This window comes from Phoca vitulina, unplaced genomic scaffold, assembly GCF_004348235.1.
Source record: "Phoca vitulina isolate PV1807 unplaced genomic scaffold, GSC_HSeal_1.0 scaffold9, whole genome shotgun sequence".
NCBI classification, from domain to species: domain Eukaryota; kingdom Metazoa; phylum Chordata; class Mammalia; order Carnivora; family Phocidae; genus Phoca; species Phoca vitulina.
Genome location: NW_022589712.1, coordinates 43,501,405 through 43,525,651, shown reverse-complemented (window position 1 = coordinate 43,525,651; position 24,247 = coordinate 43,501,405). Strand labels below are relative to the sequence as shown.

Genomic DNA, 24,247 nt, shown 5'->3' with positions numbered 1-24,247 from the left:
AGCTCAACTACAGCACTCATTCTGACTTGATAAAAATCTGAAAATCACTTCTGTATTAAGGAGTGATAGCTTAAATTTTTATAGACTGCAAAATGGGTTTATTGGCATGAAAGCATAAATTTCCAAAACATATGGGGTGTGTGTGTGTGTGTGTACGGACCACTACAACCCTACCCAATTGAATTGGGCTGATGGCTAGCTGCCCAATGGCTGAATGACTGAGGGTGAGGCCCTGAGGCAGTTGGCTTGTAATTATTTATGTCAGTTCCTCTCTTTGTCAGCACATCTCAACATAAAAGCAGATGGAGCCAGTAATTGTAAAATAAATCTTTCCTTATACCTTCACTGGTACTGGTAGCTTATTGGAGGTGTAAGACTGAGATTAACTTATATGTTATTTTAACAAACACTAACTGAACACCTGCTATGATCCAGGCACTACGCTAGATGCTAAGGCCAGCAAAATAATGGATGTAGTAGTTTATTAATGATTTACATATACTTCATAAACAAGCACAGTCAAGTATTGTAGGTGTCCTACCACCATACACAAGCTACAATGGCACAAGGAAGAGAACAACCAGCCTAACTGGAGAGGGCACAGGTTCACTGGATGGGCCAAGGATGCAGAATGAATAAAGGTACAAAAGCAGAAAACCAAAGAATCTGAGAAACTTCAAGAAAATGAGTAACAAGCTCTAAAATGGCAGAGCACAAATTATGAAAGGCAAGGGTCAAGAAATAAGGCTGAAGAGGCAGGTGGGAACTACCTATCTCTATTTTAGGGGACTGTAAGTATTAGGAAATCAGAATCACCATTAGGTTAGATCACTCTGGCAGCAATGTGAAAAAATTTGGATTAGTGGGGGAAAGTGGGCAAGACAGTTGACAAAGAGACCAGTCCAGGTGAAGACTTTGAAAGCTTGATTTAAGGCAATAGGGCAATGGAGATGTAATGGGAGGAATGAATGCTAGGAAGGGACTGGTAGAAATGATAGAGCTCAACCATCATGAGTTGTATAGGGGTTAGGGACTAGGCAAACGACATACCCAGATGAAGGAAAGAGTAGGGTGGAGAAAAATCTGGATTAGTGTGACAGGTGGATAGAGGTGCTACTCACTGACAGGAGGAGCAGGTTTAGGGAGGGAAGAAAGGTAGGTTCTCTTTTGGATATAGTTGAGTCTATGATGCCTATTGAATAACTGGTTCTAATATAAGGTAAGTATAATCAAGAGCCCAGAAGGGACATTCTAGGCAGGGTAAGAGATAAATGTCTGTATGCACTAACAGAAAACAAAAGGACTTGGCTAAGATTACTGAGAGAAAATATATAAAAAGAGAGGCAAAAGCATCCAAATTTTTGAGGAATAAATAAAACTTTCACTGTTTGCAGATGACACTATTTGCAGAAAACCCTGAAGACTACCAAAGAACTGATAAATGAATTCAGTAAAGTCACAGGACACAAATTATACAAGTATAAAGAAACCTGCTGCATTTCTATACACTAAGAGTGAAGTAGCAGAAAGAGAAATTAAAAAAACAATCCCATTTACAGTTGCACCAAAAAGAATACAATACCTAGGAATATACTTAACCAAGGAGGTGAAAGACCTGTATGCCCTAAACTATAAAACATGGATGAAAGAAACTGAAGACAACACCAACAAATGGAAAGATAAGCCGAGCTCATGGATTGGAAGAAGTAATATTGTTAAAATATCCATACTACCCAAAGTAATCTACAGATTTAATGTAATTCCTGTCAAAATACCAATGTTTTTCACAAATGTTGTGAAATAATCCTAAAATTTGTATGGAACCACAAAAGACCTCAAATAGCCAAAGCAATCTTCAAAAACAACAAAGCTGGAGGTATTGTAATCCCAGATTATAAGACATACTACAAAGCTGTAGTAATCAAAACAGTATGGTACTGGTACAAAAACAGACACATATATCAACAGAACAGAGAGCCCAGAAATAAATTCATGCTTATATGGTCAATCTTTGGCAATGGAAGTAAAAATATACAATGGGGAGAAGACAAATGGTCTTTGGTCCACTCAACAAATGGTGTTGGGGAAATTGGACAGCTACATGCAGAAGAATAAAACTGGACTGCTTTCTTAGACCATACACAAAAATAAACTCAAAATGGATTAAAGACCTAAATATGAGATCTGAAACTATAAAACTCCCGGAAGAAAACACAGGCAGTAATTTCTTTGACATCAGCCATTGAAACATTTTTCTAGACAGGTCTTCTCGGACAAAGGAAACAAAAGCAAAACCAAACTATTGGGATTATACCAAAATAAAAAGCTTTTGCACAGCAAAACGAAAACTATCAGCAAAACAAAAAGACAATCTATAGGATGAGAGAAGATATTTGCAAATGATATACTGGATAAAGGATGAATATTCAAAATATATAAAGAACTTATACAACACAATAACAAAAAACCCACAAATAATCCAATTTAGAAAAAGAAACAAAAAAAATCAGCAACAAAAGATTTCTGGGACACACTAATAATTTAAATGGCAGAGAATTCCAGAGAAGACTAAGACTCAGCAGTCATAAAGGCAGAAGTAGAACCTAGAGAACAAAGTCATGGAAACCGTGGTAGCAGAGCATTTTAAAAAACTAGGGTGGGGTGAACAGTGTCAATGAGCAATGGATGGAGTGAGGAGACAGGGATTCAAAATAATCCACTGGTTTTTGACAAATTAGCTAGCTGGTCAAATTTTCACAGTACCAGGATATAAGGTAAGGATTATGGGGTTAAACTTGAAAGACTGGAAGGGGTATACACTGGGAGGTGAATGTGACAAAGTTCTTGAATCTCTCTTTTTATTCACATTTGGATAGTTCTCTTAACCTAATTACTGGAAAAGTTGACAAATACTATATGTAGAAGAATACAAATGCAGAAGGTTACAAAATAACTGAAGGGGTGACCATCTCTAAAATGGTGAAGAGAATGAGTCTTTTGTGTGTGAGCTTTTACTGCTAACTAAACCACCCCGTGTTGACCTGGCAAACCTCTCCGACTCTAAGATTCAAGCCGAACAGCAGAGCCTTCACAGCCCTTCCCATTTAGTTAGTTTTCCCCTTGGGCCCCCATTGTCCTCCGCCCACATCTCAATTATAGTACTTATCACAATGCTCTAGTAATTTAGTTTGTGTGTGGGCCAAGGGCTGTGCTCAACTGCATTATCCGCACCTTAGTATCTGGACTATATAAAGCATTTAATAATTACTTACTAAGTCAATATACTTACACTTTAAAGTGTTTCTTACATGCCCACACATATGTATACACATATCTATGAAGTGGAAGGGAAAATGCTGACATCTCCGAGCACAGTTACATGTTTCATTTAACAAGGGCTACACTTTGATGGAAAGTATTCTTGGTTTTGTCAAAATAACTATCATGAAGCCAGATGGTAGAATCTTTTTGATGAAACTAAATAAAACTAGTGTCCACTCTAGTCACATATTAACCATATTATTAGGCAATTACTCAATACAACATAGTAGGTACATAAACCTTACGGTCTTATTCCAATCATATCTCCTTACTTATGCCCGTTTCTTCTGTATTAAAAAGAGACCAACATATCAATATTATAGTAATTTAGAACCACATGCAGAGATGTGTGTTTCTGCAAAAGCAGCACAGAAGGGAAACTAGGATATTCCTGTGGCAGCTCTCACAACTATGTGTGGAAGAATATGGAACTGAGGAACAATGGGTGGGTGTCATATTGAAAGAGACAAGGCCAGAGTGTATATGCATGACAAGGGCAACAGATCTATAAGCCATGAAAATTAGCTCTTGTGACAGCACGGGTAGTTATATATATATATTAAAGATTTTATGTATTCATTTGAGAGAGAGCACACAAGCAGGGGGAGAGGCAGAGGGAGAGGGAGAAGCAGACTCCCCACTGAGCTGGGAGCCTGACGTGGGGCTCGATCCCAGGAAGGGATCATGACCTGAGCCGAAGGCAGATACTTAACCGACTGAGCCACCCAGGCGCCCCAGCACTGGTACTTACATTAAGCAACTGCCACAGACATACACTGTATAGGGAAAGCAAAGGAGTAGCTTCTCTCAAATATTTTACCAGCAGACAGATGCTGGATCATTAACTTATACATTTAACACACAAAAGCCAATAGAATCATTACTTTTAGAAGAGTAATCAGGAATATCACACCTACCTACCACTCCAGTCACATATTAACAGATTACATAGCTCATCCACACAGGTAGATCTGTAGGCATTCTGCCAGGTGGCAGTCCGTATCAACTATGACCCTGCTCACTTCTCTAAGTATGAGGTAAGTTCTAGCAATGAAGTAATAACAGGTATTCACAGACCTATAGATTTATTCAGAGATTTATAAGTCTAAGTAGGAAAGGAGATAAAAACAAATAAGGAAAAGGCAGTAAGAGGTTCCTGATTCATGAAGACAGGTTTCTAACTGCTAAGCAATATAGTAAGGACAAGGCATCAGCGACTTACATCTGATTCCCAGTAATAATGAAAGATTAGGCTCCTTGCCCTGAGCACGCTGATTGAGAATACTACACAATGCCTTCAAGTCAAACAAACAATAGGACATCTCCTTGAACAGCTGATCAATTACACTCAAATCGGATAGTGGCCATTTGGTAAGTACTGTCTGCTGCCTGGATTGGTCTGCTTCCTGGCCCTGATCCAATAAAGAGCACGTCTCTTCTGTTTGCCTTTGGTTCTGCAAAGGATAAAGAAAACATAAATCAGGTTGTTAGAACAGAGAAAGGGTACTCAAAGCCATGCAGTTGTCTGAACATTATCCCCCATTTATAAACAAAATGGTGGAGTCATATTACATACACATTAACCAAATTTAACTGCATACACACAGTGGGGAAAAAAAAAGGAATTTAAAATAGTGGAAATGAAATGATTCAGTGATTCCTCTGTGTCATCTCATGCCCTAGGGTAGATCTGAAAGGGGCAACAAATCCAGACTCACTTTCTAGGAGTATCTCATGCCACATAATGTCACATAATAAGCATCTTGGTTATATATGTATTCTTCTATAATGAAATTTATCCCAAGAACAAAAAGAACTATGAAGAAATTTTAAACCTCATCCTATAGTTTTACCGTTAGTAGCAATAATGATTTAGTTACTTTGAAACTATCTGTTGCATATTGAGAAAAAAGTATCTACATTATGTTAATGTTGATAGGAACCAAAATTTTCAGCATAAGAGAAAAAGAAATGCAAGTATAAAATCAAAGAAAGGAAAAAAACCCTAACAATTTTGAATTGTGAAATTTGAATTGGAAGTATCAATATGAACTCATAATTTATTACACTCAGAAAAATATACCTTCACTTCATCCCCAAAACTGTCACCATTTACTTCTCATTCTGAAAACTGCTAGAGGCAATTTAATTAGCCTTCCAGTTGGAACTGTATTTCAAAATAACCAAACAGCCTGCATTGATGAGGAAAAGATTTTTTTAATAGATGAATGCCAGCTAATAAATGTAAAAATAATTAGAAAAAAATATGATTCTTTTAATCATGTAATGATTTAGACAATGATCATCAGTGAATACTAAAACCATCAAGGGAAAGGGTACTGATAAACGGCATATTCACAGTTACCTAAGTATCATTCCACAGATTACCTGCTATTTGCAGAGGCCATAATGTGACAATGGAAAAAATTAGTCTGTTACCATTTTAACCCAGTGAGATCAGTATTTCTGTCACTTACAGTGGGATAACCAAACATAAATAATTTGATGACATGAACAACACCTACAAAGTCTTCATGCCAAAAAACGTTTGACTTGACTTCATGGTATCTTTAGCTCTTACTTCTAGGTTATAAGAGATAGAGGGGGTAGAGAACAAGATAAATGACACCATAAGAAAGCAATCAGACAAATCTAGAAGGCCTGATTATCTATAAGTCTTTAAGACAACAGGCCCAGATTTGTCAACAGGTCACTAACATGGAAAAAGTGAGAAATTTTATATGACAAAATGCAACTCAACTTAATGGTCTTTGATTGAATGTTGGTTTCAACTGTCATAAAAAGCATCTGGGAAAGAAGTGGGGAAATTTTGGTACAGACTAGGTATTATCAAATATTGAGGAATATTATTCTTACTGGGTTTGACAATGGTGGTACAGTTATATGAGAAATGTCCCTAATTTTTGGAGATGCATTCTGGGTATTTAGAGGCAAAATGTCATGATGAGAGTTAAAAAACTATCATAAGTATTTTTTTTTTTGTAAAACATATCCTTAAATGCAAGTCAAGTGTGTCATCTTGTAATTAAATGAAGAAAGTGTGACCTGTTCCAATGATGAAGTGTCAACACTGCAACTTCCTTAAGGATTTCCAAAGGTAATTTTATTTATGTTCAATTTATGCTTTACTGAATTACTCTGGGACCTAATCTCTATATAATATTTGACTGTGTTGCAGTTAAGTCTGTGAAATTATATTCTGAGACATAAGGAAAATAAAAGTTTGCCTTTTAATTATAATTTTGTAAGAAACCTAATGGATTTAATTGGCGCACCAAAATCAAGTCTTCAGCTAAAAAATGTTCTATGAATATGTACAAAATAAGTATCTGCTTTAACTTGAATAAGTACTGTATCGTTCTTTGAAAACAATTTGAATTTTTTCTACTCACATCAAGCAATGTTTTTGTTAATCTCTGTAGGTTTCTTTCTTTCTTTTCCAGCTCTTCCATCATCTTTTGAGTAGTTGATTTTTCTTTAGAAAGTTTCCCTTGCATAGACTAGAATAGAGAGAATTGGAAAGCAAAGCATGTTGTTAATGCTAAAAGCTAAATGCAGAGAGGTAACTAGGAATATGGGCTCTGAATACTTTGGATCTGTCCTCCCTACCCCTTGGAAGATGAAGTCTTCACTTTTAAATCAACCCATATTGCTCTAGAGTGGATGTCAGCAAAGGGAAAAACAAATATCCACCTTTACCAAGAAAGTTTTTAATCTGGGAAAAACATGTTAAGCTGCTGTTTAATGCTATGTTACAAACAGTTCTTATTTTATTAATTTTTTTGTTTATGCATTCAGAGTGTATTAGCAAATCTATACTTCCCCTTTTTTTCTTATGGTTAATAGGACAAAACTATTTATGATAAGATTGTAAGACCATCCCCACATTTTCTATTATTTGAAACACAGCTAAACACACTTCTCTCAGTGTATGGTATTCCAAGCAGTAGTTATGACGTTGAATTCAGGCCAAAGGTTTATTATGAAACTTTAATAAATGAATCTCTTAACTCGATTATAAAATCACAAATTATCCAGAACAAGATACTATTGTAAGAAAATCCTGAGTGCACCAAAGCAGTATATAGGATATCTTGAGTACTCGGGTCATTTCAGCTCTTAAGTCTGGTTTTCAGCTACACACCAAAGAAAAACTTGTCATAAACTCTAGTTATCAGTGATTTCTAGGTGTTTCAATCAACATTTTTTCCTTTTGTGAAATCACAAGATCAATAAACATATAATAAGAGATTTATTTCCCCCTCAGGACTGTATTTATTTATTTACTTTAAATTTTATTTTATTTATTATTATGTTATGTTAGTCACCATTACAGTACATTATTAGTTTTTGATGTAGTGTTTATTTAGTCTCAATTCTGAAACTACTTCAGAATGCTGACTACCGAAATAGCATACCATCCACTAGGAAGGTTTTTCTCCCCCTCACATTATCTCTCCCTAGAATAAGAGAAGATAGCTGTCACCATGGGTTGAGATAAGACTGTAAATAGAAAGCAGTTTTCTCAGAAACAGATATTCAACCAAGTAGCTCTTGCATTTGTTTGCTAAACTCTATAAAAAACTTTACATTTAATAACTCGCAAGTTGGATACAAATGAATTAAGCTCTGTAACAAGTATATATTTCCTTCCAGGATAAACTTTATACTCCACAAAATTTAATCTCATAGCACAAAGTCACATGGGCTTTCTAAGTATGTATATTTCTGGATTCTGAAATTCCTTTGTAACTGCATGTGAATGAATCAAAAAACCCTATTTGACTAAAGGATATATAGGGATTTATTCACCTAGTTGAAGATCTATGCATACTGGCACAACATGATTGACTGGAATCTAGAATTCATCCTAAATTTTCTTAACATTTGTAACTGTTTACTTTATCAGAACTGTGGAAGAAAGGCACCACAGATTAACTACTCTAAATCTAACATTTTAACAATGAAAACTGACCCTGAGAGGTATTTTCACAATGCTGTAATAGAATTCTTTAGAAAATTCTAGTGTTTTATATTTTTACCAATTCAGAGTCATAATGAATGTGACTAATAATTAGCTAGCAAATGTTTGTATATAAGACTAAATTTGAATCAGAAAGATTTAAACAGAAAGAAACAGAAAATTTTCTCCATCAGAATAAATCAGAAATGTCTGGCAGTAGTGCTATTTGTCACAGGAAAAAATCTGGATTTAGATTTGGGAAATACATCAAGCTTAAGATGTTATGTTGGTTGGGTACAAGGGTACTTATGAATTAGTTCTTTAATAGGGGAAGCAGTTCACAGATAAGCTTATCCTAAAAGTTCCATATGCTGTACAATTTCTAGAACAGTACGAGGGTATGAGTGCCATAGTAGTCTGACACAACATTCCACCTAGAAGATTATTTCTTTATTCTAAATTGTATGAAAAAGCCTATGTTTAAAGTTTAAGAAAAAAAGAGAAAGGAAAATTTCTATGAAGCTTAGAATGGGATTACTAAAATTAAAAACTTTAATTTTCAGATGTCTATATTATCTCTTTAAATTTCCAGTTAATAATCATGTTTTTAAAAAATTCTAAGTTACTAACCCACAGATATTTATCACAATTATTCTTGAAGCTGAAAAATGGTTTTAAAAACATTTGTTGCTTTGATCTAAATATCTAGAAATTGCTGTCTTTTGTCCCATATACAAAATAGCTCAAATGAAGGAAAGACAGATGTGTCTTAGCCAACAATTTTATACTACCCAAACCCAATTTAAGAGAAAATATTTTGATTGAAAACTTACATTAACTTATATTATTTTACTATATAAACACACAGAATCCCCCATACATGCACATGCATGTGTGCATACATACACACACCATACAAGAGTTTCATTAAAATTCTTTCATGCAATTATTCATTCAGCAAAAATTATAGCCAAGCACAGTCTATGCACTGGACAATGCATCAGTGAAAAAAAGTCAAAACTGCTGGTCCTTTCATAACTTTTACTAGGAGGTAAATAAAGATCAAGGAAAATATAATAGATATGTAAGTTACATAGTATTATATATTAGAATGTGACTAGCTCTTTGGAGAACAAATAGAGCATGGCAAGGGAGAGGAGGCTGGATCTCAAATGGGGTAAAGTACAGGCTCATGGAAAAAGGTGACATTTGAGCAATGTCTTGAAGGAGGTGAAAGATTACATCTCATAAGATATCTACAGAGTGTTTCAGTCAGTGCAGAAGTTCTGAGGCAGATGGTGTCTTCTGTGTTTGAGAAAAAGCAAGAGAGCTAGGGTGGCAGAAAATAGAAAAAGATGAAGTCAGAGAAGGCGGGCGGTACAGAGAACAGATTGTGTGAGGCCTCATGAGCCAGTGTAAAAACTTTGATTTTTACTTTGGAAAAAATGAGGAACCACTGAAAGGTTCTGAGAAGAAACATGATCTGGTTTTTGTTTGATAGGTTCCTCAGGCTAATGAGAATAGACTGTAGGCAAGCAAGGATGGAAGCAGGCAGAAATCATCCATATAAAGAATAAAGATGGGGTGGACCAGGGTAGAAACACAACAGAGGCTGGGAGAACGAGTCAGATGCTGGATATATTTTGAAGGTAGTAAGATTTGTTCACAAATGTGAGGCAGAAGAGAATCAAGGATAAGTCTAACGTTTCTGGAATGAGCAAATGGAAGGAGAGATGGCCATTAGTAAAGAAGGAAAACATGGAGGGTAGAGCAGGTTTTACTATTTTCTGTTTGGGGAGGGTGAGAAATTCAATTTGGACATATTATGTCTGATATATCAAGTGGTGCTGTTGAGTAGGCAGCTGGATATACAAGTTGTAAGGTCAGGGGAGAATTATGAGCTGGAAGAAGTTAGGGAGGGGCGAGCACACACATTATATGTAAAGCCATGAGATTGGGTAAGATCACTAAGACAAGTACTGGTAGAGAATTCTAGGAAAGAAACAAACCCCTTTTTTTGAAATATGATACAATTTTTCAAAAACATTTTACATGTCTTCAAAATAAACTTTAAGTTAAATATCACAAATGAAATTAAACTTATCCCTAAATTATAAGATAGAAGAATTTCTAATAAGGTATTTTCTCCAATTTTTATATACTATACTACTAACCTGCCTTTATCTTTATTATAATAGGATTTGTGCTACAGGTGTTAAATTTATTGTGTCTAGTTAAATAAATCAAACAAGAGAACAACAACAAAAAACTTTTTAAAAAAAGTTCTTCTGAAATTTTTTTGGTTAAAATTTTATTGTACATATTTCAATGATCTAGAAACTAGGTAAAGTCAATCACTTTAAATTTATTTAAATTTAAAGATAAACAGATAAAAGGCTCCATATTGTTATGATTCTATTAATACAAATACACTATTCTTGAAATAATGTAACTATAACAAAGGTAAGATAAGAGTGCTACTATCATTAGAAATAGCAATAAAGAACATGCACACTTAACAGGTAAGGTAATAATGGCATCTAGAAAGCATTAACAAGGGGAACACATTCTTTTTTTTGCAGGGAGGGGGGATGGATTCTTTGAATGAAATTTAGTGATACTGTCTCTCAACACCTTTTAAAAAAAAGTAGTTAAGGGGCGCCTGGGTGGCTCAGTCGTTAAGCGTCTGCCTTCGGCTCAGGTCATGATCCCAGGGTCCTGGGATCGAGCCCTACATCGGGCTCCCTGCTCAGCGGGAAGCCTGCTTCTCCCTCTCCCACTCCCCCTGCTTGTGTTCCCTCTCTTGCTGTGTCTCTCTCTGTCAAATAAATAAAATCTTAAAAATAAATAAATAAATAAAATTAAAAAAAGTAGTTAAGAAAGTTCATCTCCTACATGAGGCCACTCCTTCAAGACTGGGAGAGGGGGCTGTTTATCTAATGCATAGAAACAAACACAGAAGAGTAAAAAAAAATTTTTAAAAACAGAGGAGTATGTTCTAAATGAAAGAAAAAGATAAAATCTCAAAAAAAAAGACCTTAATGAAACAGAGATAAGTGAGTTCAAAATAGCAGTCATAATGATGCTCACCAAGGTCAGCAAAACAATGTATGAACAAAGTCAGAGTTTCAACAAATAGAAACTATAAGAAAGTACCAAGCAGAAGTCACAGAGTTGAAGAGTATAATAATTGAACTGAAAAACATAATAGGTTCTATAGCAGACTGGATGAAGCAAAAGAATGGATCCCTGGGGTGCCTGGGTGGCTCAGTCGTTAAGTGTCTGCCTTCCAGTCAGGTCATGATCCTGGGGTCCTGGGATCAAGCCCTGCTTCGGGCTCCCTGCTCAGCAGGAAGCCTGCTTCTCCCTTCCCCACTCCCCTTGCTTGTGTTCCCTCTCTTGCTGTCTTTCTCTCTGTGTCAAATAAATAAATAATAATAATAAAAAATCTTAAAAAAAAAAAAGAATGGATCCCTGAACTCAAAGACAGGGCAGATTTCATTCAATCAGAGCAGCAAAAAGTGAAAGAATGAAGATGGCTTAAGGGACTGAAAGGACGATACCAAGCAAATAAATATTCAGATTATAGGGGTCCCAAAAGGAGGAGAGTGAGAAAGGGGCAGAAAACTTATCTGAAGAAACAATGGCTGAAAATTTTCCTAACCTGGAGAAGGAAGCAGACATCAAGATCCAGGAAACCAAGAAAGTTCCAAATACAATGAACCCAATGGAATATTACTCAGCAATATAAGAGAAGGAAATCTTGCAACTTGCAACAGTGTGGATGGACCCTGAGGGCATTATGCTAAGTGAGACAGAGAAAGGCAAATACCATGTGATCTCACTTACCTGTGAAATCAAAACAAACAGACAAACAAAAACCCTCAGAGATAACAGAGAATGGATTAGTGGTTGCCAGAGGTGGGTAGGTGGGGTGAAAGGATGGATGGGTGAAGGGGGTCAAAAGGTATAAATTTTCAGTTATAAAATAAGCCCTGGGGATATTACTATCAGGCATGGTGTCTACAGTTAATATTGTATTGTATATTTGAAAATTGCTGAAAGAGTAGATCTTAAAAGTTCTCATCACACACACACACACACAAAAACTGTAACTATATGGTGATGGGTATAAACTAGACTTATTGTGATCATTTCACAATATATAAAATATCAAATCATTAGATTGTACACTGGAAACTAATATAATGTTATAGTCAAATTGTATATCAATAAAAAATAAGTTCACAGGTAAAAAAAAGTGTATACAGTTAACAGTAACTGCATAAGATTTTTTTTTTTTAAGATTTTATTTATTTGGCAGAGAGAGACAGCGACAGAGCAACACAAGCAGGGGGAGTGGGAGAGGGAGAAGCAGGCTTCCCACGGAGCAGGGAGCCCAATGTGGGGCTCGATCCCAGGATCCTGGGACCATGACCTGAGCTGAAGGCAGACGCTTAATGACTGAACCACCCAGGTGCCCCCAGCATAAGATTTTGTAGTCAGACAAAACTAGGTTCTGGATCCACAGCTTACATGCTGTGCAACCATAAGGATGTTATTCAACCTTTCAGAGTTCGAATTCATCCGAAAGAATTTCCAACCTTGTAAGGTATTGTGAAAATTATGCAGCATGTACGCAGACATTTGTGGTGTCTGCCTATTCAAAAATCCCATGAGTCATAAGCATCATATTTGTAAGAATTTTGCATCTCTTGGGGCACAGGTTCACTGGATTGGGCTGAGTAAACATTTGACCAAACCTGAGGAACTGGTACCCAGAGTCTATGAGTCTCTCTCTGTGTGACTGGAAATGAACTATAGAACTTAGGGGCTGTAGGGCAGCTATATTTTGTCATGTGAGCTAAAGAATAAAGGAAGCGAGTCTGCAGAGAAAAGAATGAAACACACTGCAATGAGAGAAACAACAATGCCTCTTCTTTCTTGAAGCCAGGTTTTATTCCTACTCATTGGTTCCACAGTATCTCTGCATTCTTATATCACAGTAGATTCTACCAGTTTTGCTTAGGCTAAATTCAATTGGTTCTGTTGCTTATAACCAAAAGGCCTAAATGACTTTTACCTGGTACAAAATATTTATGCAAAACTAATTCTTTTCTTCTTATACTAAATATTAAAAAGAACCCATTTCTTATATTAAGTCATCATGATGTACATTTAAATATCTTACAATTTTGTCAATTATACTTCAATAAAGCTAGAAAAAATAGTAAGAGCCCATTCAAAAGTCAGCATTGTGGGCAAAGGTTTTTGGTCTGTTTTGTTCACTAGTTATTCCCAAAAAGACTGCCTGGCCCATGGTAGAAACTCAGTTAACAGTTATTGAATGAAAAAGCATGAAAAAGTAACTAACACCTAATTTAGTTTTTAAGTAAAAGGCTATGTTCATTCATTCAAAAATAGTTACTGAGCATCTTTTATACACAAAGCACTGTGCTAAGTGCTGAACTGGGTAAGACTGCTCAAAAAGCCTAGTACACCTATTACAAAGCCCTTAAGTAAATGTATCAGAAAACAAAATCAGGCACATTATTTAATCTCAAGGAGCTAATAATACCACTATATTGTAGAGTGTAATGTACTAAAAAATTTCACTTTGGAGACAAAATTTCCAAATTCTATTTCTAGGCAACTGAATACAAAGTGTTTTCCACAAGACTAGCTTTCTGACATGCTCCAGTTTAAGTATCTTTCATTCCAGGAGAAGAACACTTAAAACAAATCTTTCCCCTAAGGCTCACATAAGGAAGAGATCAGACTAACACTTCTCTGGTGCATTTTTGCCTTTCTCTTGGGACTTTTCACTTTGAAGCAGCTAGGAGCAATGCCAAGAGCACAAACTCTGAGGTCAGACATGAATTAGAATCTGAGCTGAGACCTTAGGCACATCTTTTTAAATCTTGGCTACTTCATATATAAAAAGACACTCTTACATTGTAAGCTTACTATTGAGGTTTAGAAATAATAAAAATAATCAGAAAGCACCATTCCTGTAACATCTAATATCATCATCACCAGCATCATCACTGATACCTCTGTACTTAATAGGGGCTCCATTTCTCACTTTAGCCTAAGTGTGGAGAAATATTAAATCCCTTTTCTTCCTTTTTGCATATGAATAAAAAGGAGAATTTTCAAAATATTTGTAAAAACTAAGATTACAAAATAAGGAATATGCAAACACCATAAAAATTGCTATTTTTTAGGTTTCTGTTTATAATAATCCAAGACCATGTACAGCTCAAATTCCTGTAAATTAACTATCATCTTACTATCTGATGTAACTTTAAAAACAATCTGCCTGTGAATTCTGCTTCCAGCAAGACAGCATGAGGAGCCTTTCAGACCCACTCCTCAGTGAAAATTTTACTTATTTTTTTAAAGATTTTATTTATTTATTTGAGAGACAGAGAGAGAACATGAGCAGGAGGAAGGGGCAAAGAGAGAGGGAGAAGCAGAATCCCTGCTGAGCTGGGAGTCCGATGTGGGATTCAATTGCAGGATGCTGGGATCATGACCTGAGCCAAAGGTAGACGCTTAACCAACTGAGCCACTACCCAGGTGCCCCCTCAGTGAAAATTTCAAAAGAGCACATTTAAAGTTTCTGTAAATGGTCCTATGAGTAAACAGAAAATTAATAAACTTATATTCAAGAAAATCTATTAAAAGTAAGAACAGCAAAGTCTATAGTATTTGAAACAAAATCCAGTCCATCTTTATGCTCTCATAGCTCAGCAAGATGGAAATTCCACTCCAGACTGGGACAGCCAATAACACAAGGCTCCCCTTCCCCCCCAGCTCCCAGTTATAAAGCTATCTTCCCAGGAAGGGCGGGACATCAGCATTTCTTATCCTGCCCTCAGCTACCTGGACCTCAGGCTAAGTTCTAGACAAGTACAGCCAAAAGATGTGGACCCCCTTCTTCTGCCCAGGACCCCTCATGGGAACGAGGCTTTACCTTGGGTACAGCACCACAGAGAATACTGGGGACCTGATTGCCCTTGCCTTGGCTTCTGTGGCAGGGGTTCCACACTGGGAGAAGCAAGCCAAGATGTAGAGCTACTGCCCACTCTCCTTCCACTGGATTTTTACCTTCTAGAGAGTCACTCAGAAGTCATTGTTCCCACCTGCATTGACCTGGCTCAAAGATTTTCCCCGGGGAGAAGCAAGTCACAGAACAGAGAGTTCTAAATGTCTCTCTAAAGGACCTGAATTCGGGGGATTGGGAAAAGATGGCGGAGGAGTAGGGGACCCTATTCCAACTGGTCCCCGGAATTGAGCTGGATATCTACCAGATCACTCTGAGCACCCATGAAATCAGCCTGTGATGTAAGAAGATCTGGATCTCTACAAACAGAAGATCGCAGGTGGTTGGTTTCGAGGTAAGAAGCAGGGAGCCGTGATTCCGCAGGCAGATATCGGAGAATAAACGGCAGCGGGAGGGTGCCTGGCCATGGGGATCCTACACCGCTGGTGAGCGACAGCCTCACGCGCTGGGGACGGGGCACAGACTCGCAGAACGGTAGCGGCAGGGAAAGGACTTTAGGGCAGCCCCTGGGACAGAAACCCGGAGTGGCGGGGTTGCACGTGTGAACTGGGAGCGGCTGGCGGTTTTAGAAGCACAAAGGGCAGAGACGTGCCCCGACCTGGAGGCAGGACTGGGAGCCCTGCAGAGGGGTGCACAAACCAGGACACTGCAGTTTATAGCAGCACAGACAGAAACGAGAGACAGTGGCCTGGAAAGCTCACTGAAGGACAGACTGTGATCTCTCTGCTCTGAGGCAGAGGGTTGGAAACGGTCTCTTCTGCTCTGACTCTCGGAAGAGACACAGAAAGCCATCAGGGAAAGCCGCAAGAGAACAAAAGCCCCAAAACACCGGTTCCCACTGGGCCCAACCCCCGTCACAGGGGGGCAGGGCAACTCTGCCCAAACAGGGTTGCCTGAGTAACAGCACAGCAGGCCCCTCCCCCAGAAGACAGGCTGGAAGAACAAGAGGCCAGCAACCTTAAGGTCCCTAGAAAACAGGTGCATCTTGCTTGGGTTGTGGTCAATAATTTGGACTCTATACATTCCCTCAAACACCCCTCACCAGAATGACAAGGAGGAGGAACCCCCAAAATAGGAAAGACTCAGAGGTTATGACTTATGCTGCAGATTTACAAATGGATGCAGATATAACCAAAATGTTGGAGATGGAATTCAGGCTAGCAATTGTGAAGACAATAGCTAGAATGGAGAAATCAATTAATGCCAACATAGAGTCTCTAAGGGCAGAAATGAAAGGTGCATTGGCAGAACTTAAAAAAATGCTATCAATGAGATCCAATCTAATCTAGATAATCTAACAGCTAGGGTAAGTGAGGCAGAAGAACGAATTAGTGGCCTGGAAGACAATTTAATAGATAAAAAGGGAAAAGAGGAAGCCAGGGAAAAACAACTCAGAATCCACGAAAATAGAATCAGAGAAATAAGTGACACCATGAAGTGTTCCAAAGCCAGAATAATTGGAATCCAGGAGGGGGTGGAGAGAGAGAGAGAGGACCAGAAGATATATTTGAGCAAACTGTAGCTGAGAATTTCCCTAATCTGGGGAATGAAATAAACATTCGTGTCCTAGAGGCAGAGAGGACCCTTCCCAAGATCAAGGAAAACAGGCCAACACCCCAGCATGTAATAGTAAAACTCACAAATCTTAGAACCAAGGAAACCATCTTAAGGGCACTTAGGGGGAAGAGATTCCTTACGTACAGACGGAGGAACATCAGATTAACGTCAGACCTATCCACAGAGACCTGGCAAGCCAGAAAGGCCTGGCAAGATATATTCAGGGTACTAAATGAGAAGAACATACAGCCAAGAATACTTTATCCGGCAAGGCTTTCATTTAGAATGGATGGAGAGATGCAGAGCTTCCAAGACCTGCAGAAACTGAAAGAATAAGTGACCATTAAGCCAGCCCTGCAAGAAATATTAAGGGGGGTTCTATAAAAGGAGAAAGACCCCAAGAGGGATATACAGCAGAAATTTACAGGGACAATCTATAAAAACAAGGTCTTCACAGGCAACATGATGACAATTAATTCGTATCTTTCAATAATCACTCTCAACGTGAACGGCCTAAATGCTCCCATAAAACAGCACAGGGTTGCAGATTGGATAAAAAGACAGGACCCATCCATATGCTGCCTACAAGAGACTCATTTTGAACCTAAAGATACATCCAGACTGAAAGTGAAGGGATGGAGATCCATCTTCCGTGCCAGCAGACCTCAAAAGAAAGCTGGGGTAGCAATTCTTATATCAGACAAATTAGATTTTAAACTAAAGTCTGTAATTAGAGACACAGAAGGACACTATATCATTCTTAAAGGGTCTATCCAACAAGAAGATCTAACACTTGTAATTATCTATGCCCCCAACATGGGAGCAGCCATCTGCATAAGCCAACTGTTAACCAAAATAAAGAGTCATATTGATAACAATACGTTAATTGTAGGAGACCTCAATACTCCACTCTCAGCAATGGACAGATCATCTAAGCAGAAAGTCAACAAGGAAACAAGAGCTTTGAATGATACATTGGACCGGATGGACTTCATAGATATTTACAGAACATTCCACCCTAAAACAACAGAATACTCATTCTTCTCGAGTGCACATGGAACTTTCTCCAGAATAGACCACATACTGGGTCACAAATCAGGTCTCAACCGATACCAAAAGATTGAGATTATTCCCTGCATATTCTCAGACCACAATGCTTTAAAACTGGAACTCAATCACAAGAAAAAATTGGGCAGAAATTCAAACACTTGGAAGCGAAAGACCACTCTGCTCATGAATGTTTGGGTCAACCAGGAAATCAAAGAAGAACTTAAACAATTCATGGAAATCAATGAGAATGAAAACACATCGGTCCAAAACCTAAGGGATACTGCAAAGGCGGTCCTAGGGGGAAATACATAGCCATCAAAGCCTCACTCAAAAAAATAGAAAAATCCCAAATTCACCAACTAACTCTACACCTTAAAGAACTAGAGAAAAAGCAACAAATGATGCCTAAGCCATGCATTAGAAGAAAAATAATTAAAATTAGAGCAGAAATCAATGAATTAGAAACCAGAAACACAGTAGATCAGATCAATGAAACTAGAAGTTGGTTCTTTGAAAGAATTAATAAGATTGATAAACCACTGGCCAGACTTATCCAAAAGAAAAGAGAAAGGACCCAAATTAATAAAATTATAAATGAAAGGGGAGAGATCACGACTAACACCAAGGAAATGGAAACAATTATTAGAAATTATTATCAACAACTATATGCCAATAAACTGAGCAATCTGGATGAAATGGAGGCCTTCCTGGAAACCTATAAGCTGCCAAGACTGAAACAGGAAGAAATTGACAACCTGAATAGGCCAATAACCAGTAATGAGATTGAAGCAGTAATCAAAAACCTCCCAAAAAACAAGAGTCCAGGGCCTGATGGATTCCCTGGGGAATTCTACCAAACATTCAAAGAAGAAATAATACCTATTCTACTGAAGCTGTTTCAAAAAATAGAAACGGAGGGAAAGCTTCCAGACTCATTCTATGAGGCCAGCATTACCTTAATCCCCAAACCAGGCAAAGACCCCATCAAAAAGGAGAATTTCAGACCGATATCCCTGATGAATATGGATTCCAAAATCCTCAACAAAATCCTAGCTAATACGATCCAACAATACATTAAAAGGATCATCCACCATGACCAAGTGGGATTTATCCCCGGGATGCAAGGGTGGTTCAACATTCACAAATCAGTGTGATAGAACACATTAATAAGAGGAGAGAGAAGAACCAAATGGTCCTCTCAATCGATGCAAAAAAAGCATTTGACAAAATACAGCATCCTTTCCTGATTAAAACTCTTCAGAGTATAGGGATAGAGGGAACATTCCTCAAGTTCATAAAATCCATCTGTGAAAAACCCACAGTGAATATCATCCTCAATGGGGAAAAGCTGAGAGCCTTTCCCTTAAGAGCAGGAACACGTCAAGGATGCCCACTCTCGCCACTGTTGTTCAACATAGTACTAGAAGTCCTAGCAACAACAATCAGACAACAAAAAGAAATAAAAGGTATTCAAATTGGCAAAGAAGAAGTCAAACTCTCTCTTTTCGCAGATGACAAGATACTTTATGTGGAAAACCCAAAAGACTCCACCCCCAAATTACTAGAACTCATACAGCAATTCAGTAATGTGGCAGGATACAAAATCAATGCACAGAAATCAGTTGCTTTCTTATACACTAACAACACAACTGTAGAATGAGAAATTAGAGAAACTATTCCATTTACAATAGCACCAAAATCCATAAGATACCTCGGAATAAACCTAACCAAAGAGGTAAAGGATCTATACTCTACGAACTACAGAACACTCATGAAAGAAATTGAAGAAGACACAAAAAGATGGAAAAACATTCCATGCTCATGGATCGGAAGAATAAACATCGTTAAAATGTCTATGCTACCGAGAGTAATCTATACCTTCAATGCCATCCTGATCAAAATTCCAATGACATTTTTCAAAATGCTGAAACAAACAATCCTAAAATTTGTATGGAATCAGAAAAGACCCCGGATCGCCAAGGAAATGTTGAAAAAGAAAAACAAAGCTGGGGGCATCACGTTGCCCGATTTCAAGCTATATTACAAAGCTGTGATCACCAAGACAGCATGGTACTGGCACAAAAACAGACATACAGACCAATGGAACAGAATAGAGAACCCAGATATGGACCCTCAACTCTATGGTCAAATAATCTTCGACAAAGCAGGAAAAAATATGCAATGGAAAAAAGTCTCTTCAATAAATGGTGCTGCGAAAACTGGACAGCCACATGCAGAAGAATGAAACTCGCCATTCTCTAACACCATACACAAAGATAAACTCAAAATGGTTGAAAGACCTCAATGTGAGACGGGAATCCATCAAAATCCTAGAGGAGAACATAGGCAGTAACCTCTATGACACTGGCCACAGCAACTTATTTCAAGATACATCTCCAAAAGCTAGTGAAACAAAAGCAAAAATGAACTTTTGGGACTTCATCAAGATAAAAAGCTTCTGCAGAGCAAAGGAAACAGTCAACAAAACAAATAGGCAACCCACAGAATGGGAGAAGGTATCTGCAAATGACACTACAGATAAAGGGCTGGTATCCAAGATCTATAAAGAACTTCTCAAACTCAACACCCAAAAATCAAATAATCAAGTCAAAAAATGGGCAGAAGACATGAAAAGACACTTCTCTGAAGAAGACATACAAATGGCTAACAGACACATGAAAAAATGTTCATCATCATTAGCCATCAGGGAAATTCAAATCAAAACCACACTGAGATACCACCTTACACCAGTTAGAATGGCAAAAATGGACAGGGAAAGAAACAACAAATGTTGGAGAGGATGTGGAGAAAGGGGAACCCTCTTACACTGTTGGTGGGAATGCAAGTTGGTACAGCCACTTTGGAAAACAGTGTGGAGGTGCCTCAAAAAATTAAAAATAGAGCTAACCTATGACCCAGCCATTGCACTCCTGGGTATTTACCCCAAAGACAAAGATGTAGTGAAAAGAAGGGCCATATGCACCCCAGTGTTCATAGCAGCAATGTCTGCAATAGCTAAACTGTGGAAAGAGCCGAGATGCCCTTCAACAGATGAATGGATAAAGAAGATGTGGTCCATATATACAATGGAATATTACTCAGCCATTAGAAAGGATGAACACCCAACTTTTACATCAACATGGATGGGACTGGAGGAGATTATGCTAAGTGAAATAAGTCAAGCAGAGAAAGTCAACTATCATATGGTTTCACTTATTTGTGGAACATAAGGAATAGCATGGAGGACATTAAGAGAAGGAAGGGAAAAATGAAGGGGGGGAAATCGGAGGGAGAGATGAACCATGAGAGACTATGGACTCTGAGAAACAAACAGGGTTTTAGAGGGGAGGTGGGTGGGGAGATGGGTTAGCCCAGTGATGGGTAAGGAGGGCACATACTGCATGGAGCACTGGGTGTTATATGAAAACAATGGATCATGGATCACCACATCAAAAACTAATGATGTATTGTATGGTAACTAACATAACATAATAAAATTAAACTAAAAAAACAAATAAAATAAAATAAAATAAAGGACCTGAATTCATCTGCAACAGACTGTGAAGTTCAAGCCTTAGGGCACTCGCAAAAGCTGAAGAGATCTATCAAAATACCATCAACATTTTTCACAGAGCTGGAACAAACAATACTAAAATTTGTATGGAACAAGAAAAGACCCCAAATAGCCAGAGGAATGTTGAAAAAGAAAACCAAAGCTGGTGGCATCACAATTCTGGACTTGAAGCTCTATTACAAAGCTGTAATCACGAAGACAGTATGGTACTGGGACAAAAAGAGAGATATAGATCAATGGAACAGAATAGAATACCCAGAAATGGACCCTCAACTCTAAGGTCAACTAATCTTCAACAAAGCAGGAAAGAATATTTAATGGAAAAAAGACAGTCTCTTCAACAAATGTTGGGAAAATTGGACAGCCACATGCAGAAGAATGAACCTGGACCACTTTCTTACACCACACACAAAAATAGACTCAAAATGGATGAAAGACCTAAACGTGAGACAGGAATCCATCAAAATTCTAGAGAACACAGGTAGCAACGTCTTTGACTTCAGCTGCAACAACAACTTGCTAGACATGTCTCCAAAGGCAAAGAAACAAAAGCAAAAATGAACTATTGGGATTTCATCAAGAAGCTTTCACACAGCAAAGGAAACAGTCAACAAAACTAAAAGGGAACCTACAGAATGGAAGAAGATATTTGCAAATGTCTTATCAGATAAAGGGCTACTATCCAAAATCTATAAAGAACTTACCAAACTCAACACCCAAAAACCAAAAAATCCAGTCAAGAAATGGGCAGAAGACATGAACAGACATTTCTCTAAAGAATACACACAAATGGTCAACAGACACATGAAACAACAGATCATGGCAAGGATGCAGAGAAAGGGGAACCCTCTTAACACTGTTGGTAGGAATGCAAACTGGTGCAGCCACTCTGGGAAACAGTATGGAGGTTCCTCAAAAAGTTAAAAATAGAGCTACCTTATGACACAGCAATTGCACTCCTAGGCATTTACCCAAAGGATACAAACATAGTATTTGAAGGGGCACCTGCACCCCAATGTTTATAGCAGCAATGTCCACAATACCCAAACTATGGAAAGAGCCCAGATGTCCATCAACAGATGAATGGATAAAGAAGATGTGGTGTGTGTGTGTCTGTATACACACATACACACACACACACACACACACACACACGATGGAATACTACCCAGCCATCAAAAAGAATGAAATCTTGCCATTTGCAATGACATGGATGGAACTAGAGGGTATTATGCTAAGCAAAATAAGTCAGAGAAAGACAAATACCAATGCTTTCACTCATCTGTGGAATTTCAGAAAAAAAAAAAACTGATGAACACGGGAAGGCAAGGAAAAATAAAGTAAGATGAAAACAGAGAGGGAGGCACACCATAAGAGACTCTTAACTCTAGAAACAAACAGGGTTGCTGGAGCGGAGGTGGGTGGGAGGATGGGGTAAGGGCATTAAGGTGATGGGCATTAAGGAGGGCACTTGAAGTAATGAGCACCGGGTGTTGTATGCAACTGATGAATCACTAAATTGTACCTCTGAAACTAATAATACAGTATATGTTAATTAAATTAAATTTAAATAAAAAATTAAATAAATTTATACTTTATAAAAAACCAAAAAACAAAATAGTAGAGGTTGTGGCAAAAAGCATTTGGCAAGAAACTGTTAAGATTCATTGAAGGTATAGGCTAACCTACTGGCTGGCTAGATTCCTAGAGAGAAAAAGTGAAAGAGACACCTGGGAAAAGCACTCTCAGGAACAGAAAAAAATCTCAAACATTAACCTAAGGAGTTTTTCCTTCGGAGGAACCAGAACACATCAGTCTGTGAAGCAATTTATACCACAGGGCATTACTGAAAGCAACGGAATAATCAGCTGGCAATTAATGGAGCTTAACTGATGGCATGGTCAGAGAAAGAGTCACAGAAGATCACATATTATACGAGATGTCTAAAATAGGCATATCTGTAGAGACAGGAAGTAGATTAGTGATTGCTTATGGATAGGGAGAGAACAGGGTTCAAGGGAATGCTATAGCTAAAGGGTAAGGGGTTTATGAGGTGATAAAAAGGTTCCAGAATTGACTGTGGTCTTAGTTCCATATATCTGAGTATACTAAAAATTACTGAATTGTATACTTTAAATGTGTGAATTGCAGGGTATGTGAATTATATCTCAATAGAGCTGTTATTTAAAAATCAGCACAATGTAAAATAGTTTAAATGTGTCAGGAACACACCCAGGTTTCTCAGAACTAACTCCTCCCCCTTTTTTTTCTCTTAAATCTCAGTCTTCCCAGTCAATTCCTACTTTTGGTGAATGAGCCCCCTGAGGACCCTGACGGCACTTCCCAATGGCTCCAGAATGAGGATACTGCCAGGCTAAGGAAGAACTGCCTGGAGAACTTGTTAATAATGTATATTTCAAGCGTCATGCCAGAGATACTGAGTCATCAGGTTCACAACTGGGCCCAGAAACTTGTATTTTAAAAATCATCCCAAATACTTTAAATGTTCATACAGGTTTGGTGACAATTCATGGCAGATAACATGCTCCAGAACATTCTTTCTTGATTCAACTGACCTGACTCCCTTTCCTGCCTCTGCATTCCCCACCTCAGACACAAAGAACTAACTTTTCAGAAGTTAAATCCACCTTTTAGATACATTTTCTAACATTTTAATTAAGCAACAACTATA

General features: G+C 37.9%; 1 protein-coding gene across 2 annotated transcripts in view; it reads right to left on the bottom strand.

Moving 5' to 3' along the window:
• The window catches only part of CEP85L (centrosomal protein 85 like), a 177,733-nt gene that overhangs the window by 6,886 nt on the left and 146,600 nt on the right, over nt 1-24,247 (bottom strand). For both annotated transcript variants that reach the window (XM_032407990.1, XM_032407992.1), the window contains exons 11-12: nt 6,735-6,842; nt 4,544-4,775 (exon numbers count right to left, since the gene is read on the bottom strand). In XM_032407990.1, the coding sequence (XP_032263881.1) occupies nt 4,544-4,775; nt 6,735-6,842 (340 nt within the window). The remainder of the gene's footprint in view (nt 1-4,543; nt 4,776-6,734; nt 6,843-24,247) is intronic.